Below are 23745 nucleotides of genomic sequence, written 5' to 3'. Positions count from 1 at the left end.
GGTTCAAATATGTTGTTAGTTGGCGTCCACGGACCTACAATACCATGCGAAGAGGTATCCATCAAGCATTTGGGCAGCCATCAGTACAATGTAACGTACGTCGTCAAGGAAAGGGGTGACTATATTCTGGCGGTGAAGTGGGGTGATGAGCACATCCCTGGGAGTCCCTTCCATGTCACCGTTCCTTAAACTCGCCGAGCATCGAAGTCGATCTTTGCGTTTGCAATTCAGATGTAGAGTTATACTGGGTGCAGTCCTGTTGCAAAATGCAATATCTAGATACAAACAGCTCACATTTCAATACAGTCAGAAGTAAACTTTGTAACTTTTTTTTTTTTTACAAGCATTTCACTTCTATCCTACTTACCAACCTAATGTCAATCTATTTAATGTCCTTCTCAAATTGTACCTTTGCAGTACTGTCCGGGTCACTGCTAATGTTTGGAGAATCATGTGGATAACTAGACACTAATTTCCCTTGCGGATGTTAAAGACTTTAGATGCTAATTGAAAACTGGAATTTGTCTTTGTAATTGGGTATCTTAACTACTGATTTTATTTGACTGGAGACTTTACGTTTTAGTTATGGAATATGACTTGGGCTGTCCCCAGTTCAAATTCTTTTCTGTAAAGAAATGAGGTAAAACTGGTACTATAATAGGTGCCTTTGTATACTTGATCAATTTTAACGCATAACATTATAAAAAGCTACTAAAAGTGGCTTTACCACTCAAATTTGAAATGTTCCTGAAAATGCTTTGCTAATGGTTTACATTTAGGAAAAGTTTATCTTTTATAGCAAACCAAAAGCAGACTGAAAATGACTTCCTGGAAGCTTTCAGCCTTTTTATGTTAACGCTTTGTAAATCTAGACAGGTAGCTTTTTGGCCATGATGCTAGCAATGTGGTTTTTAATTCGCTTGGGATTCTGGTGAGATTTTTGTAACTTTGCAGGTAACTCCCCATACTCTTATTGATTTACTTTAAGAACAACCCCTGGTTTGGCTGGGTAAAATAAAGCCCCTAAACTTGCCGAGCCAGGTGTAGCTCTTGCCTGTGTGACCCAAAATTGATGCAGGTCAGCGCACAGCTGTGTATGGGAAGATCATCAGTGGTTTCCCTGGAGGCTGCAGGCCAGGCGAGTAGCTGAGATGCTGCAAAGAAGCCAGCCTGGGGGTGGGACCCCACATCTGTAGTCAGGTATGGGGTGGGAGGGAGGGTAGGTGTGTGAATTTACCAATAATAGCAATACCGTTCAACAAACCTGTCTTTGGTCAAAGTCATTTTATTATATCTCAGTCCAAGGACATGCATGAAGCACGCTCATCTCTCCTGAAATCCCCTTCATGCTGCAAGAGGCATTCTTGCTGAGGGTCAGGGAGTGAAAACTTTCCATTAGAACTTGTCTGTTTGTCCTGGATTACGCCATGCTACTTCCCAAGTGCATATCTGAATTGCTGTCGTCTGCTGGGGCTTTAGTAAACTCTCCAAATGAGCTTTAACTCTGCGATTAGGAGAAGGTAGGATTTGTTGAAAATGTGTTGAAGTGTCGCTGTCTGTCCCTAGGGAGAAGTTTACGCTTACGGTTCTGTAGCTATGTGTGGATGCACTACTCTCCAGCACAGTCATTGGGGAAATAAAGGAAGGTTGGGTTTTTTTACTGTGCTTTGTTTGTGCCTTAATGTGAAATGCTCACTACATTGTAAACTAGGAAGTAAAAACAAAATAAACTGGAATAAAATGCAGGATTGTAAAATTGTATCTTATAACTTATTAAATAGAACTGTTTGCTTCATTAAAATGTGCATGTTAAAAACAACATTGGATTCTTTTCATATGTAGTCAGTAAAGTTCAAACTGAAACTACAGCATGCAGCAGCTTCAGGCGGACCGAATAACCCCCAGCCCACAAGCCGTGCAGGTAGCTGTGAAAAACTTGGGCATAACCTCAGGGCCATTCTTTTTTTTTTTTTTTCCCCTAAAACAAAATGTCTGGCAAAAGTTTAAGCCATGGCATAAACGTACTGGGCGGCAGCAGGCAGAGTGTGAGCGGGGCACGACACAGCCGTGCCGGTTTTCCCCTGCGTAGACCCCAGCCAGGTAGTGGGGCAGCGGAGCTGGGCACCGGCACGTTGCCGGAGGTGCTGGCAGAGTTACAGGTCTGATCCCGGGGTGCTCCTCCGGGCTCCCTGGGGTTGTTTGCAGAAGGTGGTTCCCAGCACGGCACTGCACATGGGCCAGCCGGCTCCGGTGCATGGCCATGGAAACCAGCAGATGTTTTCCCAAACACGGCTCCCACTGGAAGCCCCGCTGAAACCTGAGATGCAGCAGCTGCCAAGGACTTTCCTGCCCCAGGTTTATCAGATTATTTCCTTTTTCTAGTTAACTGTGTTTCATTAGCTTTGTACTACGTCAGCTTGAACCTCCTATTTAATGTTTTTAAACAAAATAAAACAAAAAAACCTGGATACAGCTTTGGGTTGAGTAAACCTTGAGAGCCTCGTGCCCGTGTAACTCCTATTTCCCCGTAACCCTGCTCTTGTCTGGCCTTCTCTTGCCTGTTACTGCTTGGTGTCTCGGTCTAATCACACTAGCTGAAATTAATGGGAGTTGTTTGTGAAGTTGATGGACCCTGAATGTTACTTTGTCCGAGGTTACCTCCTGCAAAGGCTGAGCTCCGCTTCAGGGGAGCAGTTCTGCCTTGCCTGGGCACTGATAGCTGTGGGGTGGCCACAAAAATTAACTTGCTAAGGTCAGCAAGCACCCAGTGGTGTTGATGAGAAGAGCTTCTGGTGCAACTTGGGTGCGTTGATCTTCTTCGGCAACAACATTCAACCAACTCCACCGGTTCTGGCAGCTGGGGACTGACTTTGTGTTGGGCACAAAGCAGTGCTTTGCGGGGCACTGTGCTCTGCTTTTGGTCTTTGGCACCTTGACGAAGGTTTCTATTTGCAGCACCCACCTTAGCAGGCAGCTCTGGGGCTGGGGTGTCGGTGTACCGGATTACTGGTGTCCCAGTGCCTCTTGCTGGGTAGACTTGCAATGGTATGTGATGCACTGTCTTCATTATTTACGGAGGACTGGCATGGTTGTTTTGCCTGTAGCAGTGGAAGTGGGTTTTTTTTCTGCCAGTTTGCTTGAACTTAAGGTCTTTTTCTTCGTTTATAATCTCTCTCCTTGGTGGTGGTTTGCAGTAGGATTTGGGCACCTGGTACCTGTGAGTCTCGCTGGGAACTCATCCATTCCTTCTCAGCTGGCCCAGACTGTCCTGCGAGCACTTCACTGGGTCTGGCAGTGCCCTCGGCAGCCAGCTGGACCCTTGCCAGGGCAGCCCGAAAGTCAGGGCACCGCCACATAGGAAAGCCTGCTGGCACCCACTGCACCTCCTGGAGGTTCACCGGATTTTTTGGTGGGTGGTGGAAGGTAAGTCCCTGTGGCACACCAGTTACCTGGGGATGGTAACTCTCCAGAGCATCCCATCCCTGTCTGGTGTTGGTGGTCTTTGATGCCAGAAGCATTTGTTCATCTCGGTGGGCAAGGAGAAGGGGTCTCTGGAGGTGATGTCCTGGAGCTGGAGCTCCTTACAACCTGCACTCTCAGCCTGTCCTTCTCCACGCTGCTCAAGTCCATCCTGTAGCAATCCCTGTGCTGTGCTTGTTCCTGCCGTACCCTGGAGTCTTGCTGCATGCTGGCCGTCTCCTTTGGTTTGGGGAGCTGTCGGAGTTCCCTCTTCGGATCCCTCTGGGTGTCCCTGGCCTTGCCTCCCTCTGTTCCTAATGGCCATCGCTGGAGCCAGCATGGCAAATGCCTCCTATACTTGGGCATTGCTCAAAACTGACAACGGCATTTTGTCTTGTGCAGCTCTCTTACAGAAATGCAATCAGGAGAGCATCCGCCACTTCTCTTCTGATGGAAGCCTCTTGGAGGCTGCTCCTGGGGGGAGGCGAGCTGGGTGATGGCCTCTCCACGCACACATAGCGTTCTTAAACCTGCTGACAGCATCGCCCTTGCTTTCTGCACCACTCATAAATGTGAATGGATGCCTTTTGTTTTAGTGTGCCCGATACAAAAGATGCAAGAAGTCTCGTGTTGGCTGGGGGAGGCAGCTCGTTACAGGCCTGGCTCTGTCAGGCGCTGACAGTGGTAAAGGTCCCAGTTTGCTGTGGGTGTCCTTCACGCTGGGCACAAAGCTGCCTTCTGCAGGGCTCCGGTGCCTGGCTGTGCGTCATTCCGGGGGGGGACCTTGGGCATGGGCGCTTCCAGCTGCTGGCTGGTCCCAGGCTGCAAGGCACACTTTAAATTTTGCCAGGTCTATCATTTGCCTCAGCGTTACCCCAGCAGTGTGGGGATTTGCTTTTCGAAGTAGCTTCAATCTTTTTTGAAATAAAGCATTGAAGTGTAGCTCCTTCCAAAAGGTGTAAGGTGCTGTTTCTGCTCAGCTCATTGCCTCAGGCAAGGGAGAAGGCGATCCATCCAGGGCCTGCCAAAAGCTGGTCTTCTCCTTCAGCGTTTGCATGTCAGTAAAATAGTTCTTGTGCCATTTGTCACCTGGTATATTCTTTTTGCAATATAATAAACCTTGGGTGGTATTGTTTAGGGTGTAGCACCAAGTGCCTTGCTTTATTAATAGGCTAAATTGTGTCCCCCATGATGTGTGTGCTGAGGTTTGCTGGTGAACTCGTGGCAGCTGGGGAGTTCTGTGACCAGCCGGGCTGGGTGTGGGGTGCATGGGCAGAGGGGGGACTGACGGTACCTCTTTGCCCTTTCCAGCATCAGTGTAAGTAAGTGATTATCTTTAATAAATTAAAGATATATATCTTTAATTATTTAAATTAGTAAATCTTAAATTATTTCAAATTAATCCTTGAATTATTTTAAGAGGATATATATATATGCAAAAAAAAAAAAAAAGATAATCTAGTATACTTAATTTTTCTGGTGATGTTACTGCAGCAGTAAGTCTCCAGTCCAGGCTAGGCCTGAGACTGCGCAGAGTACTTTGTGTGTCCTAAATGGATCTCCCTTCACCCACTGAAAAGCACTGAGCTGCTCTGACATTTATCAGGTGTATTAGCAATGCAGGTGGTGGGGCTGCTGCTTAGCAGGACTCTGGTTTTGGTCAGATGATGCAAACCCTGTAATTAGTTTTCCCTCTAATTGTCTGTGGAAAGTGAGATTGTGAAGTTTCCAATCCAGAACCTGCTTTTTTTTCCTACTCAGTTTTAACTTCTAACTGTAATTGTTTCAAACTGATTTGATTTTATTTTCGTTTTCTTTTACCCCACATTAAAATGTACTTGCAGTACAGACAATGCACCTTTCTTTCTATTAAAAAAAACCAACCACCAAACTGTTTATTAATCACATCATTGAAAAGTCTGTCTGAAGTGGTTACATACAAACAGACATCACTTGACAGAAACTGGGATTGAGTTGCATGAAACTGTTAATCCAGGGAACGGCACAATGTTTTTTACACAGTGTTTGTTATTTGTTTGAAGAAAGACTCTTTCCAAAGCATTTGTTATCATGACAGCTGGCCGCGCCGCTCTCTCCCACGGGCCAAACGAAACTGGTTGCCCAGTTTGGCCTCTGCCAGGTCAGGGACAGCTCTGGACCCACTGGCACACGGGGGGACAGGGTCTTGCAAAGCTGCCATCAGCATCCCCAGGTGTTTTTCTGTACTCTGTGCCAGCTGGCTTGGAGGATCTTATTTTTCTTATTTTATATATCTCCTGTCCACATCCAGAGCAGCAGAAAGAAGCGTCTGAAGTTTTGCCAGTGGCAGTGCAGGATGTGCGGCCGGAGCACCCAGCCCCACCGAATTGCTGTGGGCTGGGAGCAAAGCCGCCTGGTACACACACCTTTCAACATCAAACTCCCCAACTCCTGTAAGCAAATGTTTATTTTAAAAAGTATTTTTCCCCTGTGTTACAGTAACTTAGAGATATTCACATCCCCATCCCACCGTGAGGTGCCACATCTTCACGGCTCTGTCCAAGCTGGAGAGAAAGCAGCAGGATGGGCTACAGCAATTATTTTTTCTCTGCAGCCTGCAGTGATCGTTAACATTCAGCAGGTCCCTCTTGCTGAAGGTTATCAAAACAGCCCGGCTGCCAGTTCTCCCTCTTGCGCAGGGCTGTTTCCCCAGGACCTCCTGGGAAAATGCTTTTAAATGGCTTTTCAGAATTTCTCAGACTTCCAGAGTTAATTTTCATAGTTGTGAATCTATATTGCACACTTAGAAAAAACATTGTCACTAAATCAGGCTGGATTTATAGCTCATGTCACTATTAATTTGGCTAGGATTTAAAGCACGTTCTCTATATAACATGAATGAAAGGCTAATATATGTGATTTATAAAAAAAAATTGATAGGCAAAATATAATTTAGTGGGACCTAGAGGTATGTTTGACAGCTCTTTTCTGTGATGAACTGCCTTTCTGCAGGACCTTGGTACTGCAAATATTTACATCCATGCTTAGCTGGAAGTCTGTGAATCCTCTGAGCCCTGTGGAAGAGCTGGCCTTGCTGGGAGGGTATTTCTTTCTGACAGTGACGTCCTGCTAGGGTATTTTGGGGGGGGAGGGTGAGATTTTGCATCTGGCTTCACTGAAAATGGCTGGGGTCAGGCCCTCCTCCCAGCTGCGACGCACAGAAAGTGGGCACGTCTCAAATGCCAGCATTTGCAGAATTTTTCAGGGAAGTTTCTGGTTACTTTGCCAATATGGAAATTAATTCCTATAAATCTGTCTCCTGACTAACAGAAAATACCCTGCAAACACTAACAGCTGAGGCACTACATTTAAAATGACACATTTTAATGTATTTAACCTTGTTTTTCGCACCAGCTAGAAAACCAGAGCGCACAGAAAGGGTGTTCATAGTTTTATACCAGGTGATAGTGGAGAGGTGGTGTCGCTTAACCCTTGGGACGGTGGAGAGGAACGTGGGATAAATCTGGCCCCGGGGGTTGCAGAAAGAGCCCCTGACCCAAATTGCAGTTTCCCCCAGCACCGGAGAAGGGGGTCGGCGGCATTTGCCGCAGGCGGGCACGGCACAGAGGGGATGGTCGCGCTGGTGCTGGAGCGGCCTCGCGACGCTCCTAAAACCAGGTACAAACCACCAAGGGGAGAAGCGGAGTTGCTGAAAGAGGTCCCGAGGGGTCAAGCAGACTGGAAAGGCTGTGATTGCTGGTGGGCTAAACCAGCTGCCCTGATGCTCTTGGTGCAGGTATGGCAAGGGACACCAAGGAGTCCCCCGGTGGATGTGCCCCGTAACCTGCCAGCACCTACCTGGTCCTGGGAGCTGCCGCCTGCAAGCAGGACAATTTCGTAAAGGTCATAGCAGCGTGTTTCCTACAACTGTGGGCAATGAATAAACAGGCCTGGAGCAAAAAAAACGTGCTACCTTTTTTGTTGCAAAACTCATTTACAGACACAGCGAGACCAGGGATGCTTCGGGGTGAGCTGCGGGCTGGCTCTCGACAGTGAATAAGAAAAGGTTTGTCTAGAGACGTGTACGGGAACGCACATCCAAGAGCTCCCAGCCAAGGCTGGAGTAGTCTTTCCTTGCCGGAGCTGGGTTTGCCGGCTGTGCTGGGGCGTCTGGGTCTAAATACGGTGGGGACATCCCCCCCCCCGGCCCGATGCTGGATTTATAGCGGTGCCACCAGAGGGGGCCCTAATAATATTTAATGCGTGCACGGCCCCGCACGGCGGGGTGGCTGGATGCCCTTGCAGAGGGAGAAACCTGCGTTATCCTGGGCAAGGGGCTGACAGAGGTTGTGGAAATACTTTTAATGACCCATAGGTGGAGGGAAAAAAACAAAACAAAACAGTGAATTTTCACATTGTTTTCCGTTTTGAATAAAGGCTGGGAAAAGATGACTGCTGTCTTCAGCTTCTGCTCTCTATCTCCTTGGCTTGCTTGGCAGAGAAAAGCCCTACCAGGGACCACCGAGCACTCCGCTGCAGGGAGATTGAAAACAAGGTCCCCGCGGGTGCCATGCGAGCACTGCCCAGGGAGTCCCTGCTCTGCTCTCGGTCCTTTTCCGCAGCAGATGCTCCATCAGTGAGTGGCCAAGTCCAGCCTGGGGCACCGAGCTTCTCCCCACGATCCCTCCAGATGCCCAGGGAGCCGTGAAACAGCCAGACTCGGACCAACTGCTGCTTTTGGTAGTCCCATGCTGGTAGACTCTTTAATTTTTCTGTCTTTGATATTGCTGTCAGTGCTACTGGTCCTGCAGTGCGATAGTGCAACACAGCCTTTCTCGGGGCTGCAGCTCAATTGCTTGCTGCACACCTGCAAGTGGTCGTACACCTGTAGACGTGTACATCTGTATGTCCAGATACAGGATGCGTACAGGTCCCAGCCCAAACCCCGTCAGTGGCGGCTTTGGCACCTGCTTCTGTTCACCCATTGCCCACATGGCGAGGAAGCAGTGGGAGCTTTGGAGGGTGTTGAGGCTTGAATTGCTTGTGTCTGTGTTTATTTGTGCACAGTTAAACTTTCAGGAAGGCAAAACGAACGTAGATGTAAACCTAAATAAGAGACGTTGTGGTACACGTGGGTATTGCCACGCCAAAGGGCTTAAGAGCTGGGGACACTTGCTGTGATGCAGAGGGGACAGTCCCTGGTCCTGCTGACCCCTGTCCTTCTGTGCAGTTTGTTAAATGGCACATCCCAGCATGTTTGATTGATGATGGTTTATATATAATTTTTTAATGTTCCCGTAATGCTGCATGTTCAATCACAGTGCATGCTCCACCAGTCTGTGTCTGGGGATGTACAGACCCCAAACAAACAAGCCAGGTGGGTCCCTGTGGGGTTTTGTACTAGCTCTCCTGTGTCCTCATTGCTGCCAGTACCTAAAAGGAGGCAAAAGGAGGTATGTAGGGCCTTGCCTGGGTGCAAAGGGTCTCTCATCCTGTGGCACAGGCACAGAGGTGTCGGGGCCCTCCAGGGTTAGTGGGGAGCACTGCCAGGGCCAGGAAGAGGACACGAGCCCTGTTCAGATGAGTCCAAGGTGCAGGTGGAGATGATGGAGGCTATGGAGAAATGGCAGTCCTGCCCCAGGCTGCTGCGGTGGGTTCCTGGGGGTTTCCCTGCCAAGGGACTCGCTCCCCCAGGGCAGCAAAACCCATACTTACCTGGGGTTCTGCAGGACGAGGGGCAGCCCTGGCCCCATCCCCGGTGCAGGGCAGCAGGGACCTCCCGTGGGGCTGGGGAGGGGGGTCTCTGTGGGGTGGTGGAGACCTCAGGTCTGTGGGAAGCGAGGATGCCTCCAGCATCATGCATTGGAGAAGGGCTTCCCAAGGAGCCAAACCTGAGGGTTTGGGGTGTCTCAGCACTTTTTGTTCAGCTGAACCCTATCTGCTCTCTGTTCTCACCTGGCCAGGGCTGCTGTGGAGGAAACAGAGTTTTCAGCTTCTGAAGAGCCTCTTTGTTTCTCTCCCTGCCATGATCTGAGACCTGGCTTGCATGAGACAAAGTCTCTTCAGGCCATTTTGGATTCCGAGTGTAAAACTTCTGTCTGATCGTAAATCAAGCTCAAGAAGCCTCATTGATTGAAAGAGAAACTTTGTTCTGGCTGCAGAATACATTGAGGCTCGTGCAGGCTGGGACAACTTAAAAACCCCTTTGCAGCTGGGACAGCTGGGTAATGATCCCCGGGGGGGGAAATCTAGAGATGACATGAACTGTTAAGCATTTCAGGATGTAATTATAATATTGTCTAATGAATGCATGGAATAAACACAGGAATATCTATAGAGACCGACTGTGCTGACTGTATGAGGTTTGGACACCTTCCAGCCCCTATCAAACATTATGAACCAGCCACAGATGCTGTCTGTCTGCTTTGAGTCCCACAAAAGCGCATCCCAGCTCTCCACAGAGGAGCATGATTTTGCATTAAGATGTCTCTCTGCTGGTCAAACGCTCATTCTCTCTGCAATAGCATCTCTAGACTGACAGCCACTAACATCATGCCCGAGGCTGCAGCTGCTGCAGCAGCTACTCTCTGGCCACATCTCTTAGCTTCAAATGTTGGGTAAAGGATTATATTTAATGTCACAAAGAAGGACAAAGATTTTCAGTAAAACTTAGTCGTAATTACATATTTTTCATGATTAAATTTATCCATTATTTCTTTCCCGGAGTGTGATTTATTCCTTTGTGCACTGCTGCTTTCTGAAAGCCAGGAAAGAGTAGGGACTTATGTAGAACTAAGACATGAGGCCAGATACTTAGACTGATTTCAACCTTCACATGAACCATCGCTGCTGTCAGCCAGACAGTGGCATTTCTATAAAAATCCCAGTGTAAATATTTGTTCTAAATCAGGCTCTTTCCTTTTGCCTTGACTGGAGTATAACCAAGGGAGCTTATGAAATGCTGTATCGTTTCAAGATGAATTGCTACTGAAAGTCAGAGGATTTGTTGCCTGCCCTGCATGCCCCTCCCCCGGGATGATAATCTCTCAATTTAGTTTCTTTCCTCAAATTCTTTCTCCCCAGACAGTGAGTTTTGCAAAGGCCAAACTATTTTCCTCCCCTAAAAGCCTATCATCTCGTTCGCTAGTCCTCCCTGCCATGTCAGCAGCCAAATCGGGGAGCATTGAAGAAGGGAGATGAATATTTACCTCTACGAACAGTTGGATTATTCTCACTTTGCAGATGCCATCTGTGTGACAGGGTTTGGTTTGCACTAAATACAGCCTGTGGGCTGAGCTGAGAAAACGTATCGCTGCACCACTATGTTAAATAACCGTCGTTAAAGTCTGGTTCGTTGGAGAACTTTAGGCTGCCATGGAGGTTTTTTGCAGGAGGAGATGCAGCTCACTTCCACGTCAGGATGCTGAAATCAGATTTTAATGTAACTTTTATGACACTCTCTGTTGGCAGCGCTGTCACCTGGGATCCGCAGGACTTCTCACCTGAGGTTTGCAGGCAGGCAGAGGTGAGAACCACCGGCGCTCTCTTCCCGCTGCTCCTGGCTGGGTTAGTGCAGAAAAGGGGCTCTCACCGCCTGTCCCTCTGCCTTTAATTTCTGTCCTTCCCCAAGCCCTTGATGCTGTAAGCAGTTTCAAACCCACACCGAGCAAATTAAGTTCAGCAACGTTTTACATTGCAAATCACCGCAGACCTGTGTCCTGCCAGTTGCAGCTCTGAAGCATGCACACACACACACGATGCAGAAAGGTTCTTTTAATCCTCCTGCCCCTGCAGAGGAATGGCAGAGGTCCAGAGCCCACAGGAATGTGTGGAGATCCCTGCCCTTCAGGTGTTACAGACAAAGCACACACAAGTATTTTACCCTTGCAGTAGCTCCTTACATTTGTGATCAGTGCAGTAAGTATAGTACGGTGCTTCTAGCTGATTCATTTTTGCATACAATGAAGAAGATAACCTGAAGGTAAAATTTGCCTTCTTACCCAAAATACTTGAACTTTAACAAAATAATTGGGGTTTTTCCACTAAATATTGCACTTGCTGCGAGTATATCTACACTAGTCTTCTACAAGATCTATTGGCATCCGTGCATTTCCACGCCATGACTCAGCATGCTCATGAGCTTGAGTGGCGGCTCTTTCTTGGTCTCCTCTTCTTTGAAAACTGTGATTTCAGCCAGTTGAAGAAGCCGCCTTTTGGTTTTAACTCAAACTCTACTGGGAAGTGGTCGCTCACCCCCAGCGCCTGCAAGACAAGGGCACAGAGGGGTTGGGAGCTGGTCACCCATGCTCTTTCCAAACCCTGTGCCAGGGGGTTTCACCACCACGGTGGGGAGGTGCAATGTGAGCATTGCATCCCTTTGGGAGGATGCAGTGGTTTTATGGACAAGACCGTGTTCAAAACTGCCTGGATACCATAGGCTTTGTGCTCCTCTGTTAGCCCTTGTCCCACTGCTGGAGAGGCCATGCTGTGCCTACCTGCTCCTCAGTCATCTGAAAGTCCTTCTGGAAATCAAAGATGTTGACAGAGTGTGGCATGATGGCCTGGATGAGCTTCTGCCCGCTGACCACGATCCTGCAAGGAGCAAGGGAATGGGATGCTGTTACGGGGTGCCCGACCAGCAGCCACCTCACTGGACCGAGCTGGTGGCCAGGGAGGTGGCCTTGATGGAGTCACAGCTACGTATGGTTTGTCCTTAGCCATGGCCTGCCTACTCAGTGATGCCAGCACCTGCTTTCTGCTGAGTTTGGCTGATAGCTTTCCTCGGCAGTGAGGCACCTAAATATCTTGGTGTGCATTGGCCTGGGAAGCCAATATTAAATGACTTGTACCTAAACCCACACCAACAGTGCTGCAAAGCTCAAAGCCGTACTTTGGATGGATACAAAAATCATAGGACACCAATGACTGGAGTCTTAGTGAAGTCCTGCTTTGATCCAGAAGCTTGTTCTGCAAGAGGTTTAAGCATTGTCTTACTCTGGGCTCTAATAAGCCAATGTATTTATTGTCCCTGCTGAGGGAGCCGCAAGTAGCAGCAGGACTCGCCACGTGGCCGGGGAAGGCGAGCCATCCCACCTCCTGAGCAGAACCAGACTTTGCATTTGTCAATCCAAATTACGAATGCAAGAGCAAAAACCATGGCGCAAAGCCGGCACGGAGGAGGCAGCAGCACCTTCTGTCTGGATGTCTGCAGGGCTCCCTGCAGATGAGAAGTGCTGCATAATTGCCTGTCATTTATCTCCACCTAAGCTCCTGACTGTAAGTATTCAGATCTCATTTCCCCCTGGACACTGTTTTATCTTTCAAGGCCTCATGCACGTTTGCTTTATCTGACAGTCACTGACACCTTTCCATATATTTTTTTTTTCCCAGAAAGTCATAAACAGGGAATGGTTTGGCAGTGAACCCTTTACCTGTCATACGGGCAGCTTGTGCTTATCTTCACTGTAGTGTCATTTTTGTCACCTATTAGCCAGACGAATTCAGAGTAAGTCCTCAGCCGGATGTTCTTCCACTGCTTTTGGGGAACGTAGCTACATCCAGCGTTAAAGTCCCCCAAGAAGATGAAGTTCTGGAAGGTAGGAGGGTTTTCAAAAGTAATCATGAGGTCAGCTTTTCAAAAGAAGACCGGCAAGGACTTTTAGGGTCAACAGATGCTCCCAATAGCCCATACAGCTCAGATAGCAAGCTCTTACTGAGTGCAGTGGGGCTTCTTTCTGCTGGGCGCGCTACCGAGGCATGCTGATAAAACAGCAGTTTTATTGGGAGATCAAGTTTACCAATTAAAATGTGGAGAACTCAATTAAAATACATCAGAAAGATACTCAAGATCTGGGGTTTGTTATCAATGGTTTTCAGGCTATCAGGCTGTGAGTAGCGAATAGCATGCCCGGTGACTCAGTACCAAAGCTGCTGTTAGTAACATAGATGTGTCAACTAACCTCGGTTTTCCAGTGCTGTTTTACGTCTAAATACACATCATAGAGCTCATCAATCTCCCGTACTGCTGTCTCCGGTGTGGTGTGCAGAGGGATTACAGCAAACTCTTTGACAGCTTAAAAACAAGGCAAAAGAACAGGAAAAAATGTAACGGTTAAACACGCAATGAATCACAAAGAAACAGAGACTGACTTGGAAGCAAGAAGGTTTTTCTGAAGAAGAAACAGCTTCCGTTCTGGCCGTGGATCGGAGGCGATTGCTGTGTAATTGCACAGTGCTCCCCACTGGCCGCCCAGCCGAGGCTGAGCTGCGACGCGGTGAGGTGCTGCGTCAGGGCAAGGCAAGCCCTGCCCCGACACCCACCGCAATAGCTGCTCCCGCGGCCGTGCCGGCGGCACGGAGCGCATCTGCCAACCCACCGCCCGTGGCGGAGGCAGAGGCTTTCCTGGGGCTGCGGCGTGTGCTGGCCTGCGGGCGATGCTGGAGGCGACAGCCCCAAAGGCAAATGCTGCTCTTGTAAGGAAATGCAGCGTGGGGTCAGGATGCGGCCCCTTTCGCCTGCCCCCACCACGCGCTTGGGGCCAGCCGGCACTGTCTTGCTCTGTGAGACTCGTCAGTGGGAGAACAATTTGTTTCTGAAACATCTCACCGGTTTTTGGTGACTGGAACCAGATGTTGAAGGGCTCTCTGGAGAAGGCGTCCTGGTCCCCAGGCTGGGTGTCAGGGTACTGGTAGGTTTGTTTCACCGATACCAGATGTTGCCTGCAGCAGAATAAACAGGATAGGGGATGTCACGCTCGTGGCTCACCAGGACGTGTCTAACACCGACTCCGTGCTCCGACCCGGACCCTGGGCCATGGTCCAGGATGGATACAGCCAGGCTGGTGGCTGCGCCTGGGACGATCCCCACGGCCAGGCACAGCCCATCCCACCCGCACAGCCTGCACCTTGGAGCTCCCTCGGAGCAAAGCCATCACCACCACGTCCAGTCTGTCTCTACAGGGCTGCGACACGGCAGGGCAGAGTAAGGGGCTGGCTTGCTGGCACGGGCAGCTCGCTTACCTGTAGAGGAAGGCGTACTGCTCCTTGTAGCTCTTCCGTCCCAGCCTCTCGCTGATCACGCAGCTGTATTCCTCCTTCGGCCCCTTCAGCTGACTGGAAGGAAAGTGGTGTTCCTGAGCTTATTTCTGTATTTACAAGGCACTGAGGAGGAGATAATTTTGCCTCTGCCCAAGAGTATGGGATGTTGCTTGCCTGACCTCAGAGGCAGGTAGAGAAAATAAACCCTTCTCGGGACCTGTGGTCTGGACCTGTGCTCCATCGCTGGCATTTTCATTCTACCCCCTCCTTCTTATCGCGGCCTCTGTCCCTCTTTCAGCTGGGTCTCACGTCCAGCCAAGCATATGCTGCTCTTTCCTCTGGACTCTCAGTCCAGACAGGCAATCCCCAATCTAAAGCAATTCCTAACCCTGCAGAAAGGCAGCTGCCCTGCCGCAGCCCGATGCTAGCCAGATGAGGGCCTGTCCCTCCCTTCTGTTTTCTTTTGAGAATTAATCTTTAACAAATTGAATGTAACTTGGTTATTTTGATTTTAAAATACATATCCTACAGAGGTCTGGAGCTGGCTTCGTGGCCTTCAGCAAGGCTGCCAGAGCCTGGTCCTTCCTCGGCAGCTGGGACAGAGCCCAGACCCTGAGCTTTTGGCCCAGTAAGGTGGTGCTGAGCAGAGCACGGGCTCTTGCCAAGCATCTTTCCCAATATTTGCCTACTTGCATGGGAGCACCCTACCTGGTGAGCTTCTCCACCAGGAGAGGACAAACCCGATTCTTGTTCTCCTTTATTTCCATCAGCAACATGATGTCACAGCGAGAAATGATCTGCAAGGGGAAGGAGCAGAAGCAAGTTTCCATGTGGTGGGTTTTGGAGGATTAGAAAGAGGCTAGAAAGAAGTGGTTACTCATGTGGGGGAAGTCCTTTGTGGAAGAAGCGGTGCCCAGCCTGGGGTCACGGGAGGGGGGCAGTGGCTGAAGCAAAGCCCTTCTGCTTTCGGAGCTGCCTCACGCCCCCGCAGGAGCTGGGAGAGGGAACTCGGGAGCAGAGCAGTTTCAGGTTTGTTGAAAAACTTCTGTGCCTGCTCCTGAGAAGGAAGTGTGGAGGCGAAGGGGCAACAAGATCCGCTGCTGCGAGCCCGCTCTCCCCCCGCCACTGCTGGGGTGCAGCCCTTGGCCCCCCTCCCACCTATGGTCGGTTGCGCTTTTCTCTCCTCTCTGCCCCTTTCTATGAAGATTTTCTTCTCTGCTTCAGCCCGGTGCTGCGTGCAAGCATCCCAACTCACTGGGTGTCCAGATGGTAGTAGCAGGAGATTTGGGGGGCATCGAGGAGAGCCTGTTTGCATCTATCATCAATCCACTGCAATGGTTTCCATCCTTTTTCTGGTGTATATACCCCCAAGGTCCTACTGCTCTGCCGTGCCTTCGGAAAGGTGTGTGTGCTGTCCGCATTTGCCTGTCCCAGTCATCTGTTGCAGACCCCTCTGAAATAGCCCGTAGAGCCCAAAGTGCCCCCCCGGCCTGAAAACAGGGTCCTGGCACCTGTGGGCTGCAGCACTGCAGAGGAGCCGCAGGGTGCTGGGAGAGGGGGGGAGGCTGTCCCAGCCTGGCTCAGCTCCTGCGGCCAGCGCTGGGATTCCCCACGGGAAAGCCCAACTCACTCCGCAGCCCAGCATGCTCGGGGGGCTTTCTTCTGACCCCGGTTTTGTTGCTCTTTGAAATTTGTGGGTGATACTCATGCGAAAAAAGCCCCCTTTTGCCCCCTGAAACTTGTAGAAATTAATATATTGCCCATAATTTGGTATATATTGCTGACAGTATAGGAAGGATGGTCCAGAAATGCAAACCCCAGCAAACCCCTCTTCTTCAGCTGTTTGTAATGAAAGGATTAAAACCCAACTAAAAGGTGGCATTCCCCACGCATTCGGCACGCACAGCCACCCTGCTAACACCAAACACCGCGTCCTCTGTTACTGCGGCATCTCGGAGGGAACTTACAAAAGCTGTAAGTCCAAAACATGGTTCTTTTTAAAAGATGAGTTATCTTCAATTGCTGCAGAGGAAGCCTGAGGGTGAGGGTTTGTTTACATAAATTAGTAATCAGGCTTTTCCATTTTGTACCACACTCTAATGTGATACTCTCTGCTGTCCTGAGAATACATTTAATTAGACAAGAATATTTCAGAATAATTAGCACATAAGCAAGGTAAATAATGTATCACAAAACAAAGCTCTGTGGATTCAAAGTGAAAATTATTTTTACTGTCCACAGAGGTTTTCCTCCTTTTCTAACTCCATTTCCAAAGGAAACAGCAAATGTTGTTTCTGTTATATTCCCGTGCAGGCTAAAATAACAGTGAACATACTACTCGACCACAGGCTGATTTTTACTTTAGGAGTATAGAATTATTTAAATTATTCATTCTTTTTTTTTTTTTCTTGAAATTCAACTGTGAAAAGATAAATAAAGTGCAAGATTATGCAGCTAAGAAATCCTCACAAAGCTCAACGTCTGTCTCATCCAGGCAAACGAACGTACCTTTACCACAGCATCGACGACTTCAGGTCTGGCTATTTTAGTTTCTCCAAAAGACCTTACATTGAAGGAGCAGATTTTTAGGCTCAGAGATGGGTTGAAATTGAGGAGCGAAAGCAAGATGAAGAGCAACATCTTCAGGGACTTGGACAAAATGAGTTGCCGCGAGTATGCCTATAAATATATGTGTGTGTGCGTGTGTGTGTGTTTGTGCATCCGTCCCTCTGCGGCCAACTGGGAGGTTAAACTGAGCAGTCAGCTGTGTCGATCACGAACATGAACAGGAATTGCCATTTCCTCCTTTCCCTCATTTCCATCTCCCAGCACAAAGCAGCATGGAGACTTTGAACTCCTGCCTTGGGGCAAAACCGGCTCCTCGGAGCCAACCTCCCCATCCTGGAGGAGCAACTGCTCTGCCAGACCCCAGCATCCCTCCCCACAGGGAGGGACCTGCTGTGGGATGCCTGCCATACCTGGGCACCAGCCAGGACCACCCCAGGCAGTGCTGGGCCAGGACCAGGCTCCCTGGGCCGCCCCAGGCAAGAGGTGAAGACCAGGAGAGTCAGGATGGGGCAGATGGTGAAAGGGTCTGGGAAGCAGCAGTGGGGAGAGGAGAGTTTCGGGAGGGCACCAGTGTTGGGCACCAGGAGTCCTGGTGGGCATCAGAAGCCCCAGCAAAAGGTGATGGTGGTGGGACACCCTGGACACAGAGGCTTTGACCATGTCCATGTTTTGTGCTGTTTTCACCATGGTCAGAAAGTCACGCTGTGAGAAAACAATGAACCATCCATCGCCCCAGGCTATCTGCTTTTATCCACTTCTCCCTTCTCTCTTCCCTGTCGCCACTGCCCTGCTCTGGGACAGCCACGTTTGTTTGCCCGCAGCTAATGGGGGCCGCTGGCTCAGCCACCACAGTGCAGCTGTGGGAAGGTACGTGATGCCCCCAGCACTGCCCCCCAAACTCCTGGCCAAGTGCCCCCATCACGGCCGTCTCAGGTTAGTGACCCAAGGTGTGTGCACGTGGGTCTGGCTCATGCTGCGTGGTGGAAGGGGACACACAAGTTTGGCCAAGATGATGCTCGAGTGAGGATGCTGCAGCTGGATGGCTTGGTCACACTGGGATGGCTTTTGCAGGGAAACCATCCCCCCATCCTCCCTTACTCCTCTGCTGTGTGCCAGCCCTCAACCAGAGACACATTTGTCGGCCCCCAATCAATCAGGTATAACGGCAGGAGGTGTAACAAGAAGTCAGGCTAAATGGTGTCTTTAAGTGTCTTGGATTTTTTCCCCTGTGCTTACAGGGCACTTTCTCATCCTCCCTCCCTTTCCTGAGAACAGCCGCGCTGCCTGCTTGCACCCTGCTGCCCTGCCTGCACGGCCACCCATACAGATCTAGATCCAGAAGCACCAGTGCATGGCTCTCAACACCGTCTAAATCAATTAAACAGGGTCAGGTGGAGCTGGCACAAAACACAGCACATGGTGGGGCTCCCAAAAATGCGGCACAGCTGAAAGCAGTGAGATCCAGGTCTTGCTGGGGAGGCACCCACAGCTCTCCAGGGTGCGTGCGACAAGCGCAGGAGTGGGCACCACAAATCTATTTTGGCTAGTCAGGGATTTGAAGCAATTGCAGCTAGCGAGAGGTGTGCCACCATGCTGCCTTGGTGCTTGCTAATAAACACAGATACTTGGGGAGCAGGCGTGCGACCCCCCCGAAATAGCAGGGTTGTACAGTGCTTTCTCCCCGCTGGGTCTCTAATGAGCCAGCCTCGGGCAGGACAGGTTCTGGAGGAAACTAATAAAGAGGGAGGGAAAGCGACAGCTATAGGGGTTGTAAATCTCCCTCCTGACCTTGCTAGAAGCATAGCGTGAGCCAAGGGCTTGTGATGGCTGCTGCAGCCTTGGGGTCAGAGTCATCAAAACCCAGAGCTCCCCCCAAAAAAACAGGCTCGCTTTGGCTACCCTGGCGTCAAAAAGCAAATGTTTTGTGGTGCCTATGAGGGCCTCTAACCCTGAACTGCAGGGACCCACCTTTGTTGATGCCGTGTTTGTCCCCGGGACTGCTTGTTTATCAGCCTCCCCTTTCCCCTTCACCCCAGGCGTTATCAGCAGGACAGGCAGAGCCACCCTCCGCAGGGACAGGCAGCAGCAAGGCGACCTGTGGTGGGGACATGGGGAGCTCACGCTCCTTTCTGCACCGCTTTATCTCTCTGTTTACTGCACTTTCTGTGCATGTACTCTTTGCTCCTTATTGGGCCATAAAACCTGCTCAGTGTGGGCTCATGAACCCTGCCAGTTCAGGGCTGTCCTGGTCTTGCACAAGAGGGGTGAAGCTGCTGGTGAAACCAACCTGGGTTGGGTTTTTGCCCCTACTCGGAATGATGCTGGGTGAGGGATGCCACCTCCTACTGAGCAGCACCTGCGAGACTTTCCCTAATAAAGCCCCTCCTCAGCCTCTCCCCACTCCCAGGGGAGAAGAGGCAGGTGATGAGGCTGCAGGCAATGCCAAAGCCGTTTTGGGTAAGAGCTTAGAGCAGCGAGTAGGTGCTGCCAGGCCCTGCCTGCTCCTCCTGAGGGTCCTTCAGCCAAGCTTTGCCGACAGCCTGTGCTGGGTGTTATAAGGGCTGTGGCTGGTGGGTGCCTCTGGAGCAGCAATTCAGCCCTCTGTCATCTTTCCGCTCTCAGGAAAGTGCTGAGGGATGGATGGGGTGGGATGTATCCCCATGTTGTACGCCTGCTTAGGGTCCCTAGGGGACAGTGGGGTTGTGAGGGTCTGGCAGCAACATAGAGGTTCCTCCTCTCCCCTCGGGCGCAGCCGCTTCCTTTTGGCCGCAGCCCCACGGCTTTTTTTTGCTGGCAGAGATGGACAGAGAGGATCCTGCGGGTAAGCCCACATCCCCTTCTGCTCTGCTAGAGGAAGCCTATTCTGGGCTTGAAGGGCAGTATGACTCACGGGGTGCCCCGTGGGGGGAGCACCTGCGGGGCACGAGGTCACCCCCGGGGCTTTGCTCGGCACCTGAAAATAATGCTGAAAATTTATTTCTCCTCCTGTGGGAAAATGTGGTGTCTGTGTGCCGGCTGGGGACACCAGCACTGCTTGGGGACACCAGCGCTGCTGTGCGCCTTCTGCAAAGAGCACAGGAGGCTGGCCCAGCCTGCCCAAGCCCTGGCCCATCAGGGTGTCCCTGCTGCCCCATTCAGCACCCCCGTAAGTCTGTCCCTCCAAAGGTGACCGTGCGGCTCCGGGGAAGCACTGGCAGCATGGGCAGAGGGTAGAGTTGGGGTGTGCAAGGGCGGTGTGGGGACCGGCACCTCCAGGCTGAGGCTCCCCAGGTGCCACCACAGCTCTGTTTTCCGGACAAGGGCCCCACGCACTCCCCACATGCCAGGCTTTAAGGTGTTGGGTGTTTCTTAATTTTTATCATTTTTACCCATATTGCAACTCTGTCAACATCCACTGTGACGAGGCAAGGTCTGTGGGAGGAGCAGGAAGGGCCAGCCCCAAGGTCACCAACATTACCATAAAAGTAGTTTCCTTTGGGCAAATGAAATAAACTTTGGGCTCTCGGTGACCTTATCACAACTATCCGGCAGAATATTTTATCTCGGTCTCCTGGAATTACAAGTTAATAAGTAGCAAAGCATTCGGGTTATTTTGTATTGCTGAAGTTCACAGTTGGGCTGCAGACCCAATATGGTCATCTGGGAAGTGGCTTCAGTGTCAGCCTAATGTTGGTAAGTGTCCTGGTGTGACCCTCTGGAAATTCAGTATAATTGAGGGTAAAAATATGTGGTGTGCAAGATACGTGGTACGTTTTGAATCAATAGGGTCTTGTTTGATACTTAATCTTTATTTGTAATTCTGGAAGGTACATGTTCCACTTAATAAATTACTGTCAGGGCATAATTCCTTTGCTGGTACAGGACTCTGATAGGGTTTTCTTTTTCAACTTTAATACGTCAGTATTGTTCAAGTAGTGGTTCAAAGTGTGAAAGCCTGCCCGCTAAAGCAGTTCAAGGAAAAATGCCTCATCATGTTTTCAGTTTCTTGAATGAGGCCATTTAACTGACACGTAGGAGAGCACGCCATAATCTGAAATAAAGGCTTTGACGTATGGCAATTAGACGAGGCTTTGAAGTTGCCTCTCCATAAAGATATTGCAGCTACCAGATAAGGAGGGTTTTGTGACAATAAGTACACCCTTATTGTTAGCAGTTAAAGATGTAATTAAAATGTGTGTAATATATGCATTAACTTTGAACAGAGTTAAGAAGGTATTATTTAAAGCTGTTAACAGGCAAGTAGGTCTTGCGCTATAACATTTTAAAAGTCAGGAGCATTTGTTCCAGGTTGTGCAATGAAGCCGCTGAAGAGTGACAGGGTGGCTGCCCAGAGCACAGAGCAGTACCCGGAGGTGTTACTTACTCCTGTGCTCACTGAGAGCTGCTGTTTGCAAACCGGGGTGAGCTGAGATCCTACCCCCTGCCCTGGGGGGTGATTTTGGCAGCTGTATGTCATTAAAGTTGCTCTCTGCTTAGGGCATGGCGAGGCGTTCCTCAACAGCAGGTCCCATGGGTGGGCTGTGGGGCCATGCTGTGTTCGTGGGGTATCTGCCTACCCCGGCGCTCTCCCATGCCCACAGTCCCCTGGGGGTTGCTCACGGCATCGTGCCGCAGGGCCAGCACTACGTGAGTGGAAATAGATGGGGACAAGTCACCCTGGGAAGATGATTCACTTCACCAAAGAGGCATGCTGTCACTTGTTATGGTTACAAACAATCCCGCCATGCTCCCTGGGAATTCATCACCCAGCAGTGGAAAGTAACATGGAAGCCTTTCATCTGGTGGAGCAACGCCGCTCCTCAGCTTGGTGAGGTAGAAGCTTCAGTTCCCCACAGCTACCCTGGCCTGAATCCAACCAGAGCTTCCACCTTTCTATGGAAAACAAGACAGTTTATGTGCAAGTCTCGCTGCCTCGTTTCTGGGGACATAGGACAGCTAATTTTTTGATTATTTTTAATTTTGATTTTTTTCCTGTGGCTACTCTGATTTAGAAAGATATTTTGTTTCTGACTGGATCATAAGTCATCCTCTGCCCTGCTCACAGCATTAAAGCTGTGCTCCTGTGCTGGTGGGAAGCCTGGCTCCTGACGCTGGCATTAGGAATGAGGAATTTTCAGCTGAGGGCCAGGATAGCTGGCACTGGGCTCCAAAAGGCCGGCAGCCTGGGGGGTGATGGGGGGGTGACTTGGTCTGTGCCTGCTGCTGCAGCTGTGTGATGAGTTGCGTCTGTGGGCTGAGAGGAGACGTGAAACGCGCGAGGCAGGTCAGTGCAGGCGCTGGCCTTTAATTTGAGCTTGCCGTGCCGCAGCCACCCCAAAAATGGCTTTGCAGGGCCCTCAAGGAGGTGCCCAGGGAGCTGCTGGGGCTTCCCCTCAAGCCTGGGAAGGTCTCCGCAGGGACAGGGAGCCCAGCTGTGCCCCGTGCTCCCCCAGCCTCCCCCATGCCACCCGGAGAGCCAAGGTCTCCTCCACTGTGCCGGGACGGAGGAGCAGCCTCGGCGCCTGCACAAAGTCATCACGGTGCTGCCGGCCGCCTTGCCGGGGCTGTGACCTGCTGAAGCCGTGGCCTCGTCCCAGCAGTGGCTGGCTCAGGAGAGCCCTGAAAATCCCTCCTTTCCCCATTGCCACCAAAGGAAACGCTCAATGACTCTTCCCCGTGGCTTCACACTTGGATTGCGAGAGTTTGTTCCCTGGTTGGCTCATGCTGTGTTTCAACATAAAACCACTGCAGGTCTCTGCTTCACCTTCTCTATTTTAAGAGTCATCGTTCGCTATGACCATTTCCAGGGGCGTTCCCACCAGGTGGCCTGGAATAATCACCCGCTGGGTAATCCATCCCTGGCATGAGTCAGCCCTGCCCTGCACGTGTCCTGCAGGAGACTGGGGCCGTGCATGAGAAAGTTGAACAAACAAATATGACTGCAAACAGTGTTTAAAGGCTTATGAAATACCTCCTGTGTCTGCTCAGGTCACCTTAGTGGAAGCTCATCTTTGCTTAGCCTAGCTTGACTGGGAAGCTTTTCAAACAAAACCCCCCAAAAAGCTGCACGAAGCTGTGCCTAGCCTTCACTGGGCCACATAAAACCTTGATTTCAGTTATAAATCTCTTCAAACAGCTCATGTTATCGAAAGCTTTTGGTTATTGTAGTAAACTCTGACCTGGAAAGCCCTTTACACCAGTTCTTCTCTCAGCTCTCCCAGCCTGCCAGACCAAAAGGACATCCTTTATCAAAGCACAGATGCAGCGAGGATTTGACCCAGTTTGCTTGCATTTACTCAGGAGCTGATCTCCTCTCCAGTTAAGTTTTCTCATCTTTTTGGGCATATCTTAAAGGTGCATACCAAGCTGATATATGATCCAGAGGGAATGAAAGTAAATTTGCTTATAGCAAAAGAATTTGGGTGGCAGTTTTAAGAAAAATCAGAGCAGATTTTAAATGCGGGTTGAAATGCAGCTCTTGAGAGCAAACGGTGTGATCTGTTGGGAAGAGAGGGCAGGGAACAGCCTGGTAACCTAAGGCTTAGAAATCTTATTTCAGGTGTGAAAGCAGCAGTGGCATGCTCTGATTTCAACCTTTGTGCCCTTTCCGTGGGAAATGCGGCAGAACTCCGCTCTCCCTGATCACAGCCCCATCCCGGGACCTGGGAAAGGGACAGATATCCCCCCACCCCCACCCCCAAACTTGCTCCCAAGCCTCACGCA

At 50.3% G+C, this 23745-nt stretch overlaps 2 protein-coding genes across 4 annotated transcripts in view; one reads left to right on the top strand and one right to left on the bottom strand.

Moving 5' to 3' along the window:
• The window catches only part of FLNB (filamin B), a 73993-nt gene extending 72174 nt beyond the window's left edge, over positions 1-1819 (top strand). For all 3 annotated transcript variants that reach the window (XM_069812219.1, XM_069812216.1, XM_069812218.1), the window contains one exon: positions 2-1819. In XM_069812219.1, coding sequence (XP_069668320.1) covers positions 2-189 — 188 coding nt within the window. In that variant the 3' untranslated portion in view covers positions 190-1819. The remainder of the gene's footprint in view (position 1) is intronic.
• Positions 1820-11196: 9377 nt separating this feature from the next.
• On the bottom strand, positions 11197-17236 carry DNASE1L3 (deoxyribonuclease 1L3). The gene is made up of 8 exons (XM_069812215.1): positions 16984-17236; positions 15184-15272; positions 14458-14550; positions 14045-14157; positions 13398-13510; positions 12870-13027; positions 11934-12030; positions 11197-11700 (listed from the first exon to the last, which is right to left on the bottom strand). Exons 1-8 carry the CDS (start codon positions 17113-17115, stop codon positions 11572-11574), a joined length of 924 nt encoding a protein of 307 aa, XP_069668316.1. The 5' UTR covers positions 17116-17236; the 3' UTR covers positions 11197-11571.
• Between the last annotated feature and the right edge of the window lie 6509 nt (positions 17237-23745).

Source organism: Haliaeetus albicilla, chromosome 24 (genome assembly GCF_947461875.1).
Source record: "Haliaeetus albicilla chromosome 24, bHalAlb1.1, whole genome shotgun sequence".
NCBI classification, from domain to species: Eukaryota; Metazoa; Chordata; class Aves; order Accipitriformes; family Accipitridae; genus Haliaeetus; species Haliaeetus albicilla.
Note: the sequence above shows the minus strand (reverse complement) of the source record. Positions and strands in the feature narration are given on the sequence as shown.

Bases quoted from the DNA above. Each gene is read 5' to 3' on its own strand.
- DNASE1L3 (XM_069812215.1), bottom strand. From the start codon at position 17,115: ATGTTGCTCTTCATCTTGCTTTCGCTCCTCAATTTCAACCCATCTCTG. The intron at 14,551-15,183 runs GTAGGGTGCTCC...CTTTCCTTCCAG, and splicing joins CTGGTGGAGAAGCTCACCAG to TCAGCTGAAGGGGCCGAAGG. The intron at 14,158-14,457 runs GTAAGCGAGCTG...ATTCTGCTGCAG, and splicing joins CAGTACGCCTTCCTCTACAG to GCAACATCTGGTATCGGTGA.